The sequence below is a fragment of the Athene noctua genome, chromosome 1 (genome assembly GCF_965140245.1).
Source record: "Athene noctua chromosome 1, bAthNoc1.hap1.1, whole genome shotgun sequence".
Lineage (NCBI taxonomy): Eukaryota > Metazoa > Chordata > Aves > Strigiformes > Strigidae > Athene > Athene noctua.
Genome location: NC_134037.1, coordinates 139,354,686 through 139,376,849, shown reverse-complemented (window position 1 = coordinate 139,376,849; position 22,164 = coordinate 139,354,686). Strand labels below are relative to the sequence as shown.

The 22,164-nt window shown below is 41.1% G+C and overlaps 2 protein-coding genes across 3 annotated transcripts in view; one reads left to right on the top strand and one right to left on the bottom strand.

Moving 5' to 3' along the window:
* The window catches only part of FILIP1L (filamin A interacting protein 1 like), a 91,069-nt gene extending 82,729 nt beyond the window's left edge, over positions 1-8,340 (bottom strand). The window contains exons 1-2 of the mRNA XM_074897981.1: positions 8,313-8,340; positions 1,835-2,115 (exon numbers count right to left, since the gene is read on the bottom strand). Coding sequence (XP_074754082.1) covers positions 1,835-2,115; positions 8,313-8,340 — 309 coding nt within the window. The remainder of the gene's footprint in view (positions 1-1,834; positions 2,116-8,312) is intronic.
* The window catches only part of CMSS1 (cms1 ribosomal small subunit homolog), a 248,011-nt gene that overhangs the window by 86,864 nt on the left and 138,983 nt on the right, over positions 1-22,164 (top strand). The window lies entirely within an intron of this gene.

Here is a 22,164-nt window from a genome sequence, read left to right as displayed (position 1 = left end):
CAGCAGGAAAATGGTTTTAGGTCACCACCTGTCCTAGGGCTGCATCCATCTTTTTTTGCTGCATCCTCTGGGGGTGGAGTTGGCCCCCTGCCTCCATTACAGTGACAGAATTACATGAACTGTCTCAAACATCCGTTGTCTGCCGTGCTCTCAGTTAAAAACAAAGCAAAGTACATGCTAATCCTAGAAGAGTAGAATAGGAAGGGACGAAATCAGAAACAGGGAAGTATCACGAGAGGGTAACACTTTCAGCCTGACTGCTCTTGGTTGGAGCGCTTGTGTCCCTGTTTGTGACTGTTTAAAAGAATATAATCTATTTCTAATCCATACCATTGTGGAAAAAACCTAGAAGAGTGATCTTTGTGCATCTTAAATGTTCTGGAATTTGAGAGTAATGGCGTCTAACTTTGAAACTTAGTTATGATTTGACTGATACTTGATGTTCAGAGGTTTGACTTGGCCTTACAGGAGGTAGAAAATTAGGAACAAAAAAAATGACTTCTCACTTTTTTCATTCATAACGCTTCCTTTGGAATGTTGGGCATGATTTAAACTGATCATGTCAGGCTTATTGTTTTTCAGTTTCTCATTCCACTCTGTTTCAGTTCTAAATCTTAAGAATTGAAGTGTGTGTGTTTTACATTTATTTATTTATATTACACAAGTGTAATGAAGTGTGTGTGTGTAATATAAATAAATATTTATACACACAGAAACATTCTTTTTCATATTTGAGAGGAAGAGACAGCTGTTTTGGAGGAGTGTGTGACACGTGATTTTTAATCTAAATTGAGAAGGGGCAAGTGAGCAGGAGATAAATGTTTCTCAAACACGGAAATGGTTCTGTTTGCATAATGAAATGCTCTGTAGAAGTTTGCCTTGAATCTGTCCTTAGAGATTGGTACATCAAGCAAATACTCATATTGCACGTGTGTTCTGTTAAGCATATATGTACTGTTATGAAATATATACACGTGTTAAGAATGGAACTACCCAGGTACTGTCTAGGTAAGACACTCTGAAACCATGAGATACACCCATTTGTGCTGCTTTGGCCAGTTTGCTCTTCCCTCCGCCTGTGAGCAGTTTTAAGTGGCTATTGCTACTTCTCTGCAATCAGCCTGCCACAGAAATATTCTCTCTGCTCAGTGGAAATCTGGTTCCCACTTCCTGAAATTATGTTTGACTAGCTTAAGCATCATTTACCACTTGGCAGCTGTCTCCTTTTCCAGACAGAAAAATGCTCGCTCTTGAAAATCCAGTATCTTGTGGACTAAGTGGCATGCAAGAGTTAATGCTTCACATTATGGGAAATAAAATGGATACTTTGATTTTTCTAGCAAAAGCTGTTAGAAATCCTGTTGAGTGAGTTACTTGTGACGTGGCACATACTGATTCGTGGGGAGTAATGCCCATGACTTCATAGGAGAGTGGAGATAAGAAGTACGAGGCAGATCTTAAACGTCTCTAATGTGTTCTCAATATAGATTTTTACAGTGGCAAATACTTTGTATTCGAAGTACTTAGAATGGGGCAACACCATAGGAAAGTTTTGTGCTTTGAGAGTTATGTGATCCTTCACAGTGGACCATGAGTGCTTTTAGTGTTGTACAGGCACATTGTGAATAAATTTTATTTGCCTTTAGGGGTGGTGTAAAGATCACCTTTTCTGGCTGATAGCTATAATTTGCATTTTTTATGTACTTTGCAGTTTATATTTGTCCTTCTGTATCAAGTTAGGTTGGGTGTTTTCTTAATATGAAAGCAGCCTATGTTTCTGGTAAACTGAGGCAGGGGGGAAGTGTGTGAAATATGAAATAAGATGATAAATCACCTGTAATTCACCCTCGAGGACACTAAGAAGAAATAACAAATCATCACGAGAGAGATCTTCTTTTTTCTTGAAAGAACTTCTTTGGGTTTTTTCTGACTTAGGGCTTCTTAGGATGGTACTGGCTTGGGCTTCATCGTCCTTCTGCCGTCTTTGCACATTTTCTCTCCCACTGTAACCAGCCTCTTCTTTATGATGGTCTTTCAGCTTTTGCTGGCTCAGCTTTGGTCGGGTTGGGCTTTCTGTGCTGTTGCTTCTGGACCGCATGGTTTGTATCTCTGAAGCTGAAGGAAGGTGGGGAAAAAAGTGATTGTTTTAAATGACAGAGATTATAAAACTATTACCATAATTTATGGTGGGTATTATTGTCTCCAGACTGGTAGTTTTCCCTCCCACACAAGGCTGTTTGTCATTTGACAGAAGCTGACAACCTTATGCAAGCCAACAGGACTAGGCAGTGATCTTACTGGGTGTCTGTAGTGAAGTGAGTCTTAACTAGTCCTATGCATTTGTAACCATTCTCTCCTCAATATTTGTAAAGACAGCAACTCCAGCAGCAGCGCTGTGCACATCTCCCACTGGAAAGACAGCGCCTGCCTCACCTTGCAGGCAGGTACTTGTTGTGATGAGGCAAATTTAGGCTTAGAAGGTTTTCACTAGGAAGATCTTTCTCTTCCAATTTGCTCACATCCCAGCCCTTATCTATAGCTGTGTGTGTTTTTCTTGCTAGGGGAGAGCTCAAAGCAGTCCTCCACTACCATGAGTTATGCAGCTGCATTCTTCTTGCCTGGCGAAATGTGGAGGTTAGCACGTCCAGACTACAAGGGATGAGCCTCATCACAAACACCCCCTTCCCCACACCACCACTACCCCCAAAACCAAACTACCCTGCTGATTGTGCTGTGCCCCCCACCCCCTGATAACCAGGTAGTATGGAACCTTACTGCTTCTTTAGCCATAGACTAACATTCTAGAGCAGTTAGTACCTGGCTGAAGGGAGACCTGTCCTAGGCGCCTTTGAAGTGCCACTGTTAACTCTAATGCCTTTGCAGAGAAATGACTTAACACTGTATAAATGTTGATTAACCTCAGGAACTCTGTTTTGCTTATCACCAGATTAAGGTATGAATGGATTATAGTCCACCTCTACAGGAAAACTGTGGTCATGGATACTGTCTGGCAGACAAAACTCTGATCATGTGATTCGAATGTGAAATTAAACATGTTTGAAATACAAATAAGGCACAATTTTTCTTACTAAACCACAAAGCTAATTGCTGAAAGGTCTAGAAGATTGTTATGGCCTGTGGTAGGGAGGAGGTAATTGCACTGCTGCTTTTTGGCCTCACAGATCTGTGACTGATAAAGTCCTTTCCGAGCTCCCCCTTCCACCAGGTTCTGACTCTAAATCCTAAACTCTGTGACTGCACTCCTTAGCTGTGGTAATTTTCCACTGAGTGCTACAAATACTTACTTTTGTTGAGTTTTCTGCAAGAAGATAGGAGGTGGAAGAAGCTTTTGGTTTGTAATGGATCATCCATTACAAACTGAGAGTGGGGGAGAATTTATCAAAAACATTACAAGAGCAAGTGACGTTTTCTATAATGCTGAAGTCTCTTCTAGTCTCATTGAGAGCACTCCTAATAGCTTATATTTCACCAGAAAAACTTGTTTCTCCAGGTCTCCTAAAACCAAGGTGTGTCAGATTTGCATGACAGTGTGCACTGGAACCTGTTTTGTGAAACTGTGCAGCGATAGTGTCAGGTTAGGATGGGAACTTTTTATTGTGCATGTACGAAACCGAGAGCTGTTCATAGCAGGCCAACAGTGATGCTACCTGGTGATGGTTACAGTTAGTGCTCGTCCTGTCCTTTAAGTGGGATGTAATTTCTCTTTGTTCACTGTGGTCTGGCTATTAGACTTAGTCACCTTTTGCATCTTGCTTACATTAAACGGTGAATGCTTGCTCAGCTTTTGTATACAGTTAATGACTCATCTTGTAAGATCACATGTGAGTTAAATCAGGTAACCTGAACACACTCTGAGCTTGTCCTTGTACTGTGATGCTGCAAGCACAGGACACTGAAATGCATAGATCAGTCCAAGAGAGTCCTTGCCTCTTTCCCCTCACAGGTGCCAGGTGCAGCAGAAGTGTCAATGGGGTGTCAAGCTACTGTCAGACTTGCTGAAGGCAAGTGTGAGTATGGCATTGTGATGGTTTGACTCTGGCCAAATGCCAGGTATCCACCAAGTCGCTCTATCACTTCCCCCCCCCCGCCCCCCCTTTCCCCTTGTTTTCTCAACAGGGTAAAGAGGAGAAAGAAGATAAACTAACCCTTGTGGGTGAAACAAAAGCAGTTTTAATATAAGCAAAGCGAAGCAAAGGTCCGCGTGCGGAAGCAAAAGCAAACAGATTTATTCTCTACTTCCCATGGACAGGCGATGTCGGGCCTTCTCAGGAATCAGGGCTCTGATACGCGTAGTGGTTGCCTCGGAGGACCAAGGGTGACCCCACCCCCTTCCTCCTTTCTCCCAGCTTTATACTGAGCAGACGTCACATGGTCTGGAATATCCCTTTGGTTGGTTCGGGTCAGCTGTCCTGGCTGTGTCCCCTCCCAAGATCTCGCCCACCCCGTCCCACTGGGGGAAATGTCAGAAAGAGCCTTGGTGCTGTGTAAGCACTGCTCAGCAGCAGCCACAACACCAGGGTGCTACCAACACCCTGCAGCTCCCAGCATAAACCACAGCACCGTGAGGGCTGCTATAGGGGAAAACCGATTCCAGTTCAGCCAGACCCAGTACAGGCATTCCTTGGGGCAGGGAAGAGGAGCCAGTGTACAAGGAAGAGGTTTGTACCTTTTCGAGCTTTTTGAGTTGGCTGCACCTGGAAACAGGGTCCCAAACTTGAAAGGACGGTAGTCCCGTTGATCCTGCCAAGAGGATGCCTTCCCCCACGTTTTCCCTTACACTGTGCACATGCTGTGGGTTCAAGGCTGTGTGCCACACAGAGCTTTCACAGCTGCAGAGGGCTAGCTCTGATGCCCTTTTAAACTGGCTGTGCCTACTTCATAATCTGATAAATCAGTCCTTATTGCACTAGCAAAAGGCACCTGGTCCGTGAGAAGGCCCGCTGGCCTGCCAAAGAGGTTACTCTCCTATGGAGATGGTGCTTTTGTAGCATCCCAGAACGTTGTTTTTAATTTTCTTGTTGAGCAGAATTGTTACGTACACTTTACCTGTGCTCTGTTCTGGCATTCCAGAATGTCAGTACTTACCATTGAATTGGCTAATGCAAACATTTATCAGATTTAGTAATTAACATGAATGATTAGAGGTTGAAGTGGTGTGTACTGTATAATACGCTTCAAACACTAGTTGGTACTTGAATGTAGCTGGCAGAAGAGGCACAAATGCCCTGGTATTAGTGGGCTGCCTTACTAAAGTATTCTTTGTCTGATTTGCTTAAGCCTTCTTATTACCCATACATTGACTGGTTTTCTTATTATTTGTAGTGTTGTCTGTTTATATAAGAATATTAGTGCTCATGTGGTCATCAAAGGATGTAGGTATGAGTAACAGGAGGGCAATTCAAATCTTGGAAATACCTCAGACAGTGTAGCTGCTCGTGCAGCAAGCAGTGGTAGGACCTCAGAAATGGACAAAAATAAACATCTCACCTGCCTTGAAACTCTTCACCACCTTCAAATTGTCAGACCCCCTAGATGTGGCACGGCCTAAGGGACTAACCCTTAAAGTGCACCTGACATTTTGGACAGAATATCAGATGCTATGTCATGCCCTTGCACCATGGCAGAAAGATGGTCCCTTCTAGTCCACACAATGCTGTTTTTCTGCCCTATTATTAACCCTCAAATGGCCCTAAGGATGGAAGCAGTATCAGCAGTATCATTTGAAATGTTTTGGTATGTTGGGTTGTTTTCTACTTTGAACAACTCATGTTCTTGAAGGTTAATGAAGAGTGACTTTTTTTTTTTTTTTTTCCCTAAGGTAAAAATGTTAATAGGCTCATAAAATTTCATAAAATATCAGTTGTCTCATGGCACCCAAAAAGGTGTCTCATAGCTCCTGAACCCAGGCTCTCAAGATGAGACTAATGAGTGAAAAATTAGTCTTTTTGCATATCTGTGTCTCAGCCACTTTTCACTTTAAATTACGTATTGATGGGGTCTGTGTACAAGAAAACTGTTTTGCAAAAAAGAGGTAAGGAAGAAGCGTTCCTTCTTGTATCAGGGGTTGTAGTTCACAGCAGAGACTCTGTGGTTACTCCTGGAGTGCTGACTCTTGCATCTTGTGTCAAACTTCTCTATAGAAGCTAATTTAAGCCCTGTTTCTCCATCCCACCAAGAAAGATGACAATATTAAGATACCTTAGAAAACAGTAAGCAACTGCTAAGAAAGAAGAAAGCAGGTGAGAAGATTTGGTTGGGCGTCTGTGCCTTGCACTTGTGATCTTCCATCCATTTTGGATGAATTTCTACACAGCAGGGCTTGTAGCTACGTGAGCAGAAGAAACAAGGGTACTTAGCAGTGTTCTCATATGGTTATTTATGTACCATCTAGGCAGAACCTGCTTGCATCAAAAATAGAAAAAGATTGAAAGGGACAATCTAGGTAATGAAGTCTGTCTCCTGAAATCACAGACTGCCATGCAGTGGGTACTTAATTGAGCTTAGTTTAGTGTAAGCATGCTAATTGAAGAGCACAAGGCCTGTTTTCTGCATTATTGTGCTTTCCTTCACATTACGAGGTATCTGGTTTTTACTGAAGATTTTGAAGTGGTATCTTGCTTGAAGTCACAAGGTGATGGTTCCCAGGCTCATCAGGTTCAGTACAGCTTGGTAGACTGGTTCTGGATTCAAAATGGACTAAGGGTACATTGAAACATTCTGGTAAATCAAATTATTACAGGTAACGTACTCAACAAAGTTTGAGTCAATTCTCAGTGTTCTTGTTCTTTTTATAGTTTGTTTTCTGTTCTGTTTTTAAAGAGCTTGCTCATCTCTGAAAATGTATGCTGTCCATATAAAGAAGAAATTTTCTTGGTGATGAGCAAGTAATTTGAGGGATCAAAATATACTTTCCTGAAGAGGCAGATGAATAAATGACCAAATGTTTCTATGATGTTAACTTGGTCTCCACCCTCTCAATCATATTCTGAAGGAGATGAAACTGCGTTTGTCTCTTTGGCAGCAGTGAACAAGCAGGTGGTTCAGAAATCCCCGCACTTTTGTGGGAAAATCTGAAGTATCCTTCAGAGATTACTTCACCACAGACATTGTAGGTTTTTAAGAATCATCCATTTTTTCTTATTTATTTTCCCCTTTAGTGTTTTCTCTTTAGTCAGTGATTGACTTATGAGCTAACAAAATCCCTCACAGGACCAAATCTTCTCTTAATCCCAGGGTAAGGATCCTGAATAGTTGAGAATTTGCTGTTTCTTCCAAAATTCCGTGACTAAGCAAGGAATTATGTCTTTCTGTTTTTTTAACATCCCTTAAAGGGATAGGGCAATGCTTTTGATTTGCTGAAATTGATACAACTCCTACCAACAGACCGACTTTTACAAGGAGTTGGGATGTGATTGCTCAGCATGCCAGTGTATTGGGAGACTGCAAAGCACGTGATGACTTTTGGAAAGAGGTCTGCAACCCTCTATCCCTACAAACGGGGTTTGGGACAAGAAAAAAGGTGGTCTCACCTTAGATACTACAGGGCTACAGAACATTTCTTACTTTCCTGTTTACAAAAGCTACTTTGAAGCATCACGTTCAGCTTAGTGCCACACATACTTGCCAAAGCAGAAGTGAATTTACTGTCTCTCTTCTGCTTTCTTGTGTGGCTGTGTGCCAGGTAGTGTCCAGGCAGGGGAAAAGGCTTTTGACTAGGCCACATCATGTCTTCCACCAGAGAAAGCAGCAGGCTTGTCTAGTTCTCCTGCTGTAGTCCTGATGTGACCTGTCGGCCAGCAACTGAGCCATGCTGAACCACGGGAGAAGAGGCAAATGTCTTCATAGTAATTGGAATCCCAGGATTTGGCCATTTCACAGCATTCACTGAGCCTTTTCTGGAACTGGTGCCTTCTGACAGAATGTGTTTAGGACTTTTATCCTCCTGAGTGGGAATACAATTGCTCTGTGTGGTAGATTTGCGTTGCTTCCAAAGATACAGCCCTTCCTTTTGAGTGCTTTAGCACTTTTAGCTTTTCCTGAAAACTGTTTGCAGTGGCTTCTATCCAGAGGGATATTCTGTTGTACCATGGCCGACTGTCTCATTCAAGCTGTGCTCTTACTCACAGCAGAGTCTTGTGCTGTTTTGGTGCATAGACTGGGCAGTAAGTGCTAGGAGACTTATTTCCTTTAATGGGTTCTTCAGCCAGGGACTCTGGGATATGTTTCCATCCTGGCACGGAAACTGCAAGATTAAGCTGTTTATCTGGGAAAGCTGATGCAGGAGTGCTTACCTGTGTAGCCTGATGCATCTGTTGGCATGTGGAGTTGCAGGGAGTCAAGCAGTAGAAAGAAAATAAATTAGGAGTCTGTTTCCCCTTTTGCAGAATCTTGTCAAATTTTGGTCTTTGAAGCCCTTGGGGATCCTGCAAGAACAGCAGGTACTCAAATGGGAAGAAAATCTGGATTCAACAGAGGATGTGGACACTCCCAGACAGGAAATGTGCATGGTTGAGAATTGGATATCATTTTTGTCCTGGTCATGGTTTATGCTTGTCTGACCACAAGTCAGATTTCTCATCCCCTGGAGACAGGGAGCCTGTTCTGAGACAGTAGGGTGCCTTTTGGACTGTTAGAGAGTTTGTGTGTTACTCTGCTGACAGTAAAGGTACCGTGACATTTCCACCATCTGTTGTCTCCTCCTTTTCCTTCCAATCCTATAGCGTTGTGCACGTATGCAGTGACTGTGGTTAGGTAAGATCTTTTCGAGCCCATTTTGTGTGTGAGGTCTGTACAGGCTTACAGCCATCTTTAGAAGTCTGGGTCTTTGTGGGAGGTTTTCACCGGGTCCTTTTGAAGAACGTACCTGCATCAGATTTCTGTCATTTCAGTATTGGTATGTGAAACTGTGATCCAGTCTCCACTCTTGTAATGTCTCTAACTATGGGATTTTGTGCTTGGAAGTAGAGAAAAGAACCTGTACCATGTGGCCAGTTGATGGTTTTTTGTCTCTGAGCTCAAGGTAGGCCCTTCCTGTAGACTGACTGATCTCAGTCCATCTTCTACCAAGGCCCAGGTGGTGTTTGCCCATGTATTTGGGTTCATAACATGGCAGTTTAAAGCATGCCCATTCACAGTGCTCTGCATGAGAGCACAAGCTGCTCGCTTGGAACATGATTAGGAATGTATACACCTCTTCAGAGATGTCAAACCTTGTTCTATCTGGGGTTCTTCAGACGACTCCATAAAACCAAGTGTTCTAGGTACTGGACCTCTTCATGGTGATCCAGGAGAGTATCGAGAGTTTGTGCTCCCTGCTGTATCACATAACATTGCTTTGGAAGAACTTGGTAACTGTTCTGAAATCTGAAATGAAGACCCGGTGTGGTGGTTTCAGCTAGGATGGCTGCTAAAAAGAAAAGTTAACTCCATCCCAGCTGAAATCAGGACACCTGGATTCCACAGAGCTCAGAAATCAGTAATTTGAGATTTCTGACATGGGCTGATTTTCCTTTGTCTCTGGTCGTACCTTGGAACAACTTCTCACTGTAACTAACACTCAGAAGTCACTTGCATCACTCTTTCCTCCTGCTAAACCCTTCTCTCTTCTCCACAGGAATTCAGCTCTCTAATTTATGGTCCAGCATTTGGCAAAGTTGATAGTAGACTTAGAAAATTACAGTATATTTATTACATTATATGCACACAATTTGTGTAGCAGATAGGTTAGATGCAGTAGATTTGTTTGAGGTGATTTGTCTTCCCAGTGGGGCACTACATACGCCACAAGGCCACAATATGCAGCAAAGGTTTGCGTTGCAGTGGGCGAATGGTTCCCAAGTTGTATGTGCAACGTAGCTTTAACGTGCTGCTGCAGGGTGGCAACATTATTATAATCTCATGTTTTCATGGGTTCAAAAGGTTGAGGAGGAATCAAAATTAAAATAGCTGGAATTTCTTTAACTTTCAACTTCTGGGAATTGGGGGTTGTGGGGAATTTTATGCAATTACACTGAATTGCTTCAGAGAGATTAATATGGGGAACTTTTCCTCTGTCTGCTTCCTTGGGTTTAGGCTTTTTTTTTCTTTTTAAAGTTGAAAGTTTCACAAACATTTTGTAATTAGACACTAAAAGTGGTTTATTTAGAGGGATTAGTGCAAGAGAGATTTTTTAATGCATGTGAAAAAATGTTACTATACCATCAGGTAGATCTTTTTGTTTGAAAAGGTAAATTCTGTGGTTCCATATCAGCTGTTTCTCTTTCTAAACAAAAAGCTAATCTTGCAGTTGTCTGTATGACAAATTTTTATTGATAAAGTACACTGAAAAAACCCTCATCTGCTCCAATTTCAATTCTATATGAATTTGCTTTCCAAATATAGCATTTTGGATTTTATGAGCATAAGAAACAGTTAATGTTATTTAATACAGTGCTTGTGGTTTAATACTTATTATTCAGCTGCTGCAATTTTGGCTCCAATGTATAATTACTCTGTAATTATAGCATTATCTATAGCAAAAATAGGAAATAGTGCTACATGAAAAGAAAATGTTCCTGTCTTAGGATGAGTTTAGATACACAATTTCTATTTCCTGAATATCTTGAAATTACCTGGACTGAAGACATTTACATAGCAGGATAATTCAGCTCCGATTTAGGTTAAGTACTGTATATATAATGAAGTAAATATTTAAATTTTTTACTTTTAAAAGAAGAAGCTGTGTAGAGAGAAGGAACTAATGGAGCCTGGTTTTCTGTAGATCTATGCCTATAGAAAGACACAGGCAGCAGCTACCACGGCTGAGTTTGAATCCAACATTTCATTTTTTCCTCACTGTGGCTCCCTCTGAACTCTTCCTGCAGCCATGGGTTTCCCCGAAATCTGTAGAAATGTCAATATGTTGCCCTCTCTCTCTGTCTTGTTTGGAATTGGCAGTGGTTCAGGATGGGACCCCTGGACAGACAAAGTGCACAGCCTCTTTGCCACAGAGAAATAAGCTCAGGCTATCCTTTGGAAGAATACACTGCAGACTTTGGTTGGCCTTTTCCCAGAATCATCTGTATGAGGATATTAATGAAGCTGAAGGGTGGCATATTCACACTTGTGAAACAAATAAGTTTTTGCGTGGTGTGTAACATGCTTCTGCAAATCCCACAGACAAGAGCTGAAGTAGGGTAACTGAGGACTTGAGAAGCTGGATATCTATTTGTAAAATAACAGTATGCAAGATTGAAAACAAAGAAAAAAACCCAAACCAAAAGTTTGTAGGTTTTGAGTTTCAGGATAGGCCAAAATTTTCTGTATGGTAATTCACATACCTTCTGTCTACTGAATGGTGGGCGTTTGGGTTTTGGGGGTGTTTTTTTGTTGGGGTTTTGGGGTTTTTTGTTTTTCAGATTTACTGGGGGTTTTTACTGGCTTTTATTTCATGTTTTACAGGTTATTGATTTGATCTAGTTCATACGTTCATATCTTATTTCTGACTCTTTCATGTGAGATCCATGCACCTCTCAGGTCAATATTTGTTTCTGGCTTTTGCTTTCCCCCTTCCTACTAGAGACTTACTAAATTAAATCTTATAGAGCCCCTGTTCAAGCTTAGTATCTCCTTGTGCCAAACACAGTGCAACCATACCTGAAGGCATTGTCTCAGCAGTGGAAGTAATTTTGTGCAAGTGCGTGACAGTTTTGGCAGAGTTTAAAATCCAGGGGAACTTTCTCAGTGCACAAGGCTCTCTAAAATGCTCCATGTGTTTGCTTGTCTCCCAGCTGGCAGGTATCTGCCCTTCCTTCCCCAGGCTGAACACGCTCTTGGTAAGTGGGGAACCTGCCAAAGTGGCTACTTGTGACTTCCTGACAACGTAGGTTATTGCTCACACTTCTGCTGTCCTCAGCAGACATGATGTAGCCAAAATGCCATCATTGTATGGTAATCCTATAAATATTTCAAAGTGAGTTTTCTGATACCATTTTTTTTTAAAAAAAAGTCCCATTTTTATAGTGTTGCCTCCCACTTTCCAAAAATTCCTGTCACCCCCAAAATGGGAACATTTAATGTTCTATTTCAATCATCTAAGCAGATTAAAATACTGTCAAGTCAATATTTTTCTTGCAATGTTTTTAGTAGCATGACAGATCTCTTCATTTAAAAACTATTTTTCAAAGTAAAGCAAAACACAAATATAACGAAGTCTGTAAGAATACAAGACAAAAAACTTCACACACTCCAGTACAAGTTTTACATCTCTTGACTTCAGTGATTAACTTTCCCTGCACATGTGCACGTGCACATCCAAACACCATTTCAGTGGCCAGTGTATCGTCTATAACATGGTCCTTCCTTTCTGATCGAAGGCAAATTGACTATGGAAAAGAAGGTGCTTGTGACAGTCTTGTGTGCCCTTAAATGTGGGGGTAATGTGGTATAAGGTCATTTTGAAAAGCAGCCTATAATCACAATTCTCTAAAGAGAATCTAATTGAAGAAATACAGTGTTATGATATTATTAGCTGTAATAGCTATGGGCAAAAGAGAAGAAACCAATGGTATTTCTGGTATTTCAGTGTGTGTGTGTGTGTCCATACACACACATATAACATCTTAATGTATTTGTGTACCCTGTGTGTATGTAATTCTCTTGTGCTTGGTGCATGTGGCAAATACAAGATAAGTGGTTCTTTACCCCTCTTTTGCTGCAAGCTTATAGTACACAGAGTTAAGTACCTTGCTTTTGTTTTCAATTAAAAATATATGGTTAGTAAGCAAGGATTACCTAGTATATGTTATCTAGTGTAAGCTAATTTGTAACCCCACAGTAATTGGTCTGGGCATCCAAGACACAAACTTCTTAACCCTTGCAGCCACCTCCATTTCTGTTTTACTCTTTTTTTTTTTTTTTTTTATCGGCTTGGTGTTTCCATGAATTGTCATACATCCATTAGTCATGAAATAGGCAGCAGAGACTGCAGTGAGGACTACAGAATAAAAATGTACACCTTCAAAGTGAGTATATATTAATTTTCTTCAAGGGTATTTTTGACAAGCGTAACTTTGTTGAGACATTGCTTTATGTGGGAGCGTTCACCTCAGTGTTGCTTTGCCCCGCACATGAAAATAAACCACAGACTTTTGAATATCCTGAGAAAAGTTCCTTCAAAGAAAGATCAAAAGTCTTTACTAATGTCTGAGGAAGCTGCATGGCTGCCTCTCTTATGAACTCATGTCTACAGAGAGCTAGCTAAGACAATCAAGATAATTATCCCATTGGTTTGATCATTTGCGACCTACTCAGAGAGGAGGTGCCTTGTTTGGAGAACGAGGAGGTGGGAGAATCCACAGATGCCCCATAATTCTACAAAGACAGGCATAATAAAGTAACTTCTCAAAACCAACTCTGTTTTCCCCACTATATTGTGTGGGATGCTCTACTTCAAATGATTGTCGTGAGCAGTGCATGTTCAAGAGTTCTGTGTGAGAGTGAGTTGATTGACATGTCTAAATATACAATTTTATTTGCTTTTGTGGCTATTGACACGTGAAATGTCCAGATATGGGTTTCAGGGCTTCACAGAAAGTGTTGATTTTTGTTTGCTTGGTTGGTTTGGGTTTCATTCGTCCAAAAATCACTTTTTGTCTCTTTTTGCATCTAAGCAACATACAACACCTATTAGACAAGCTTTGACAGTTTGTGAATGACTCCCTAATTTGGAACTCTCCACCTTTAGACAGCTTTCAGGAAAACAGAATAATTTTTGTTCTTCATAAGCCCTGGGTTTTCTTTATTATGATTTCTTAATGTCTGTTTGCCTTCATGGACTGAATCTTTTATACTTCAGAGCAATTCTGTATGTGCTGTCTGATAGCAGAGAGTACTTAGCTCATAGCAGCTGTTGAGAACAGCATTTCTCTTGTGAAGGATTTTACTGGTTTTGTTATGATGGGAGGAAGCATCTGTGAAAAATGCTAGGTAGGACTTCAGGCTTGTATCTAAACCCAGGATTGCTGAGGTGGTGGGTTTTTGTTTGGTTGGTTTTGTTTGTTGTTGTGTTAAACCAAACCTTTTCATACCATCTTTATCAGTGACTATATTCTGCTGCTATCTGGAAATCAGACAGTAATCTTTTGTTGGTTTATTTGATCAGAAATGAAATCACTTGATTCTTTTTCCTAGATTTTAGGGTTTTATTGTAGCTGTGGACTGGATTTTCCTTATACACCCCAAAGTTCAAATCTTTTTACATTCAAAGATTTGGTACTTTGTGTTTCTATAATTGTAGAAATACTGAGTTTTTCTTTGTATTCCATAATACAAAACCAGTGTTATTTTCTCCTTGCTTTCTTTTCTCATTAATGACCTCAGTTTGTAACAGCAGGCTAGCATATTTTTTCTGACTATTGTAATCTTTAGATGTGTAAGAATTCTGCTCTGGTTTTTTCCTCTTTCAACTGCAACTACAAAACAGCAACATGCGGATGGTCGTGGCAGATTCCTTGCCCCACTCCCCATTCCCATGTTCTCTGTATTTAATATCTAAGAGAAAATTGTTGATAAATTAGATAAATATAAGTATATTTTTTCTTAGGAGTTTAATGGGGACAAAATCTCTCTCAGATGTCCAGTCCTCTAACTGTAAACTTTCTGTGCAGATAAGACCTTTTTCCTATGGAACAGAGGTTCTAGAGTTTGGGTTTCAGTGAAGGGAAGGGATGCTGCCATCAGGGTGAGTGGCACGAGTTCCCACGGCACCAGGAGTGCTGACTGCCAGTGCCCTGTATCCCTTTCATCCAACCCCACAAATGCTGCCTGCAGGCTCTCACCATGTCTGATGGTAACAAGTTCCATGTTTTTGACAAGAGTGCCTTAGGGTCACAGTATGATCCTAAGAAGTTTTGAAAACTTTTAATTTCTAGGCTTTGGTGGAAGTGGCAGTCAGTGTTGTGCTGGTGTTTGGAATCAAAATCACATTTTGTGACAGGAATGTGGATTTCTGCTTTTTGGAAGCTTTTTGGTTTCTTTTTCTTTGGCTTTTATTATTCTTATTGTTCTTACTTATCTTGGTTCTACCTGTTGATTTTCGTGGCAGCATGATTCTTTTAATTACCTGTTGAAGGGTCACCTTCACAAAAATGAACACAAAGGAAACACGAGCATCCAGGTAGATCCTAGTCAGCTTTGTAGTTCATTTTTGGGTTTTGAAGAATTTCTTTCATTAAGATTGATTATTGCCTTAAATAAGCCAAAGTAAAATTCCAACTTTGAGCAGTGGCTTATATTTTTTATATTGTTCATGTTAATTGGTGACTCTGGCTATATGTATGTCTACCAGGAAAATGTGAAAAGCATGGAGTTTGAAAAGTAACACAACACAGTGAAATTAATTTTTGTATGTGTTCAGATTACAGGTTTTACTAGCCATGACATTCGTTATTATTTATTATAATGGCTTACGGTTTTGAATCTTCAGCTCCTGTAGGAATATGCCCTGCTCTGATGACGCAACTTTGGAAAATGCAGTAAAAATGCATGGGAAACCACACCTTTCTGAGAGGAAGCTTCTTAAAAGCAATGAAGCTAAATTGCCTCCCCACAGAAAAAAGGACGTGGAATGGGGTTGGGTGAGCCAGGTAGATGTACCATCTCTGTGTCCCTGGCTATGCTTTCTGCTTTATTTCATTTGACATGTGGTCTTGAGTCCATTGTCTGTGCTTTGGCGTAGGGCAAGTGAAGAACATTCATATATTCCCTTTGTTGCTATGCACGGACCCTGCAGTTTTGCTATGTGAGGTTCGTATGTAAAGGCAAATATTGATTTGTGGCTGCAGCTGTGACTTCACCCTGGTTTTGATTATACTGTAGCTGAGTCCTTCAGGGGGGAGGGCAAGGCATATTCAAGAGGTGGCTTAGAGCATATACGATCGGTTGCTCCTTTCTTTGTTTTTCCCCTTGTTCAAATAAAATATGGCTGTGGGCAGATGCTAGCCCAATGGCTAGTGGGAGTTAAGGAAAGGAATTTTGCAGACGTAAATGGATGCATCTACATGAATATTTTACAACGTTCTGATGTTCAGAGAGGTCCTAAGGGAACACTAAAGACTGGATGCCTTCATCCCCATCCACAGCCTTTTGAAGGCCACTCTGAAAAGCCCAGTTAAAACACCTGTTTATCCTTCTGGAAGAATGGTAATTAAAATCAAAACACAATTTTGGTATTAGCCAGTTTAGCACCTTGGCACCAGCTGTCCTGTGTTTTGCTGGCACTTTGTTACATGCGTGTGTTTGTGCTGAGGGGACTTGCAGAAACCTTGTCCACCTCCTCCTGCCAGTGGCAGTGTGGAACCAGGAAGGGGCAGGGTGGGACCTGAGGGACCCAGTATTATCATCCCCTGCAATTATCATGGGAACATTTGGGAAGGAACAGTTCACTGAGCAGGCAGGTGTCATAAATGTGTTGATCTGCCAGGAGACTCCTGTTGGAGTTGCTTTTTTTTTTTTTGTCTCAGTGCAATATATTCTATTCCTACTGGTGTTTTCCTGGCAGCTGAGGACAGGTTTGTAGTTTTTCAGGTGTGTCAAGGATGGCATGGACAGGTGACTATAAATGTTTGCATTTGACATACAAGTGCTTCCTAGGAAAGCAGTGAGTCATATCCTGCAGGTGCAAAGGGCCTCCTTAGAGCTGCTGCATAGTAAGAACTCACTGAAATTATTTATCTGAAGCTGAGCACTATGCCTCTGCACATAAATAGTGCAAATTTGTTATACATTGTGGGCAGATGTCCTGGTTTTGGCTGGAGTAAAGTTAATTTTCTTCCTAGTGGCTGGTGCTGTGCTGTGTTTTGGATTTAGGATGAGAATAACATTGGTAACACACTGCTGTTTCAGTTGTTGATAGCAGTGTTTACACTAAGTCAAGGACTTCTCAGCTTCTCATACTGCCCTGCCAGTGGAGGCTGGGGGTGCACGAGGAGCTGGGAGGGGACACAGCCAGGACAGCTGGGCCGAAGGGGTAGTCCGTGCCATGGGAGGTCCTGCCCAGTATATAAACTGGGGGGAGTTGGCCGGGGGGGGCATGGCTCGGGGCTTGGCTGGTGGTGAGCAATTGTATTGTGCATCACTATTTTTATATATTCTGTCATTGTTTTTATTTTCCCTTCCTTTTCCATCCCATTAAACGATCTCAACCCATGAGTTTTGGGTTTTGGTTTTTTTTTTTTACTCTTTCCCCCATCCTGCTATGGGGGTGGGTGTGTGGGGAGTGAGCAAGTGCCTGGGTGGGGCTTAATGACCAGCTGGGATTAAACCACATCATCTGAACATATCCTAATTTTGGGTTACGTAGGTACAGACATATCACCTAGACATATATGAAAAAGGCACTTGCTGGTCAAATTCCTTACATGTAAGTTTGCTTGTGAACATTTGCTTAGCATTAAAAAAAAAAATAAATAAAAAATTCAAAGCTTTCCCCTGTTTGATTTCGGAGTGGTTGTGAAGGAGTCATTTCAGCACACAGCAGGTGTGTGTGAAGTGATTGTATGTTCCCACACATTAATAGTATTTACAATCTTTCTCTAGGAAGGTAATTTTTTGATTGGAACAGTGCTCTGTTCCAATCAGTTCTGTTTTGAGTGACTGAGTAAGTATTTAAAAAGTGTTAACAGTAGAGTGGATTTACTTGAATAAGATGATACACAGCCCTGGATAGCTACTTGTTGCTGTACATGCAAGTAATTCTATTTGAGGAGCAATCACAGATCCTAACACTCCTCTGACACAAAAACATTAAGTTTTCTAATGCTCAGATAAATTTATGGAGATAAAATAAAGGAAAATATTTTAAATGAAAGGCTAGAGAATCTGTCCTGCTTCATGTAATACCAAATACTGAGTAAACATCAGAGTGCCTGTGGTGGGATTCTACAAGCTATCCTCATGCAGGTGGGCCCGCTAAAGTCTGAGGGGCTGTAAGATTCGATTACAGGGCTAGGGACTGTATTTTGAGACTCTTATTGCTAGTGCAACTCCAAGTACATGCATTTTCCTTTAAATATTGTCTGATCAGTCTGAAAATGTAGCATTTAAAGTATATTCATCAATTAAGGAAACAAATCTAGAGACAGTAAGATGTTTTCTCCTTGCTTTAAGGTTTAGTCATTTTCTTGACATATAACCTTAAAAAAGAAGAATAAGATGGGAGGGAACCCCCAAAACAAATCATAACATTCACTGGGATAGGAAAGGGAAAGGTATTAATGATATCTGAGAAGTAAAATTGACTGTACAGTTTGGCTTTTATGGTTAGAACTAAAGGAAAAATAAGGAATAAATGCAGATGTATGGTTAACAGTGAAGGTAGATTGTGGCTCATAACACTGGTATTAATTAGGACAACAATACTGTCTTGTCATACACGTTCATCATTATCTTCTTACCTTGCATGAGCCTAGGACAAATTATGTAGGTTTATCCTTAGAGCAGTTGCATAATGAGGTTGGTTTTGTCATAATTTCAGCTGCATGTGAATTAAAGCTGCAGAGCTGAAACTTACCTGTCTCTTTAAGGTTACTTTAGTGATTTATTTAGAATGTATATGGTTTAGGGCAAATGCTTCAACAGTAAATAATAGTGCTTAAGCATCAGGAATTGTTTCAGGAAACTGAATCGAATTGTTTTAACTTATCCTACAAATAAGCCAAAAGAATTTATTTTGCTGCCCATCAAGAGAGTTAAGTAAATTCTTCAGTCTTTGAAAATAGCCTTTTGCAAATATACACTGTAGTTTTAGTGTTGCTTTATTTAATGAACAGTATTTACAACTTCTTAATGTCCTGTTAGGCCCAAGACAGGACTGATCCTTCAGGAACGGATTATCTTTACTGCATCTGCATTGTGCGTTTCAAACTAAAGCTGCTGCTAGGAGGGTGTTAGACCACACTGCATTTCTTTGGGGTCTGGAGATGAAAAAGCCTTTTGGCAAATTCTTGTCCTTGTGGTGTTCTTCATGTATCTCTTAAAACCAACATTATCCTAATTGATATCCTTTACGTTCTGTGATCAACAGGATTGGTCAGAGATGTGGGGTTTTAAGGATCTGGACTAGATGTAATTCAGTTTAGCAAGTTGAACTTGATCCTAAATGATTACTATTGTTCAGGACTTGTAAAAATAGTTTGGAGGCTTAGTCAGAACTACAGTAATAAATGCAGTGAGCAAGCTTTGAAAAAAATACTAAGAGCAGGATCCTGTGAAGTTATACAGGCCACCTGTGCAAGATGTAACCCTGCGGAGATTTAAGGCCACCTTCCCAAAGGGCTTGTAAAATACTTGTAAGAAATAGCTTTGTCGAATTTGCAGCTGTCTTGTTAAGCATGGACCCTGATTATCTGCTCCCCAGCTTGGCAGGTACAACAAAGGTAGCTTTTCGGCCGTCGCCGAACCGCTGGGGCGCTGGTGCCTGGCACATGGATCCTAGGGCACAAGAGCACCTTTGCGCCTGCTGCCCAGCTGCCTGGGGACAGTGGGGCGGCCCGCGAGGGGCAGGGGACAGGGGGTCTGTCAGGAGGGAGCAAAGAAGCCCTTGGCAAAACATGTGTACGACAGTTTTGGGAAGTGGCTGCAATGGTGGTGTTTCATCTTGGCTTTACAAAAGCTATGCATGTGGGTTGAACTGGACAGAGCTTCTGGAACCCTGTGAATAACCCTGTGCCCTATTGTGGAACACAAATAAGGCAGCCATGTATTTACATACAGAAAAAATAAATAGCTTTTAAAATGTATTAGTGTGTGTGTGTGTGTGTATATATATATATATATATATGCAAACTTACTCCAATGTGTGGGAAAATTGCCAGGGCTGAGACCATGACACCTTGTTAAAAAGGATGATTCTTTGTCCAGAATCAGGTATCTTAATATAAACATGTGCTTGCAGATAAGCAGAGGGGTGTGCAGGAAGGCTTTCACTCTAGCTGTGCACACGTACTTAGCCTGGCTGGCTGTCGGCACTGGAGAGGGATGGGGCTGCCAGAGGGCACTTAAAACAAACCCACGGCTGGGTTCCTGCTTTCTGCATGAGGAGTAGCAGGAGACTGAAGAGACTGGTTGGTTAAGTACCTGAGCACTGAGCTATGAAAACTTCCTTCCCTGTTCTGCACTCTTCCTTCCCAAAGGCATCAGTGGTGCTTCTCAAAGATGTTGAACTGCTTTTTCAGTGCACCATACCAGAATTTGTTTTACTGAAGCCCTGCAGAGTTGATGTCAGAGTTGTAGCAGGAAAATTACTAAAATAGATGGTTTATCAGCCTATTTAATTAGGTGCTTCTAATGATATCTCTAAGAAAAAGTCCTGAGGTACTTATCAGCAACTGTTACTCAGCAAAGAGGGCTTGCAGGGGATCCCTCTTCCCTATTCTGGGAATACCTCAGCTCAGTTTCTAGCACTGCTCAGAAACCAGGCAGCTTTAACAAAACAAGTAAGCTAAACCAGAAAGCATTGTTGTGCCTTTGTATAAACATATTTTGGGTGTTAGATGTAGTTGATTCGCTATCTCTATAAAATGTGATGTAGCACTTGATTATTTATGCTCGATCTCCTAGGGCGTACTAGACCATGAGTGTTCAAACGGGACAGAAAATGTGATTTAGGACTCAGGTGTCCTGAGCAGCATGAAGTAAAGTGGAAATTATTATTTTCTTACAGCATGATAATTGGGGGACACTCAGTGAATCAGCCACAGAATTGAAACTGAGCACTTCCTTGCCCTGCACCCAAAACATAGAGGTCAGTGCCCCAGGGTGTCACCTGGCTGGAGGTGTTGGTGCATTCAGTAAGGACATTCACAGAGGATTGGTTTGGTTGTGGTACTTCAGCAGGATGTTCTGGAGGCAGCCTAAATCCTTAAATGGCAGCTGAGGACATTCTAGGAGGACGATTGCTCTTTTGATGCTCCCATTGCTCTCTTTGTCCAAGCATCTGCTTTTGGCCCCTGTCAGAGAGGTTTTGGAACTAGTTCAACCTCTGTCTTTCCTCATGCATTTATCCTGTAGCACGGGTAAGACTCTCCACTGTTAATTCTCCAGTACCTTTTAAACCTAGGTAGTGAAATACATTTTGTTGCAATGCACTAATTATTTACAGCAGGGAGTCAGGCTAACTTTGCCCATGTGATACTTTATATATCAGGAGCTACAGCTGTCGCAAGTCATTATTTCCATTGAAAACAGTGATTCATCTTTCCATGAGTTGTCAATAGATCTCACAGTGGGAATGAAATTTTAGCTCATGTCACCATTCTGTAAGAGGAAATACATATGGAGGCAGGACATGATCTTTTGATACACGTGTTTTCAGTTGAACTGGGTTGTCTTTAAGAACTTTTGTCTCTGAAGAGTTCTGAGTGAATTGAGTTGTCCTCTGTCCATAGCTAGCCTCAGTGTGGTGTTGTGGAAGAAGGAAGCTTGCTCCTGTGGAAAAGGTATGCTTGAGCTTAACCTCTCAAAAATGGCTCAGTCCTAATCAGGAAAACCAGCTCTTAGTGTCGTAGAAGTCTCTGTAAGATTTCAGTCTGTCTTTTCCTGTTATAACTGCTGCTGCTGGATTCTAATCAACATGTTAACTAACAAATGCACTTCTCCTGTATTCCTTTCATCTGTCTGGTAGAAATTTGCCTTGCTTTCCCCTCATCGCTTGTCAGAGTGGTCTGTTTGAAGTGCTTCTTAAGAAGGAGGCAGACCATACCAGGTCTGCCTTCTGCATTACTATAACTATATGTGAAATCGTGGAAATAATCATGTGGAGAAGACAATTTCAGGATCTATAAATCCAACATATCACAAATTACTTTGCACTTTGGTTGTGCCCTTCTGTTGAATTTTTTGGTTTTATTTTTTGATTTGCTTGTCTTTTTAATGCTCAGTATACAAACTCAGTAGGGGAGTTGGAATGGAATTTGGAAAAATCCGAAATCCAAATGTCACAGTTTTATGAAGAGAATAAATATGCTAATGAACAGCATCTGTATAAACTTGGGATAACATTGAGCATATTTTCAAGTATTGTATTTCTCATGAAGAGATGTCTTTTATAAGAATGACACTATGAAGGTTGAATCAAAGGACAACCTTTTGAGGGGGCTTTGAAACTGT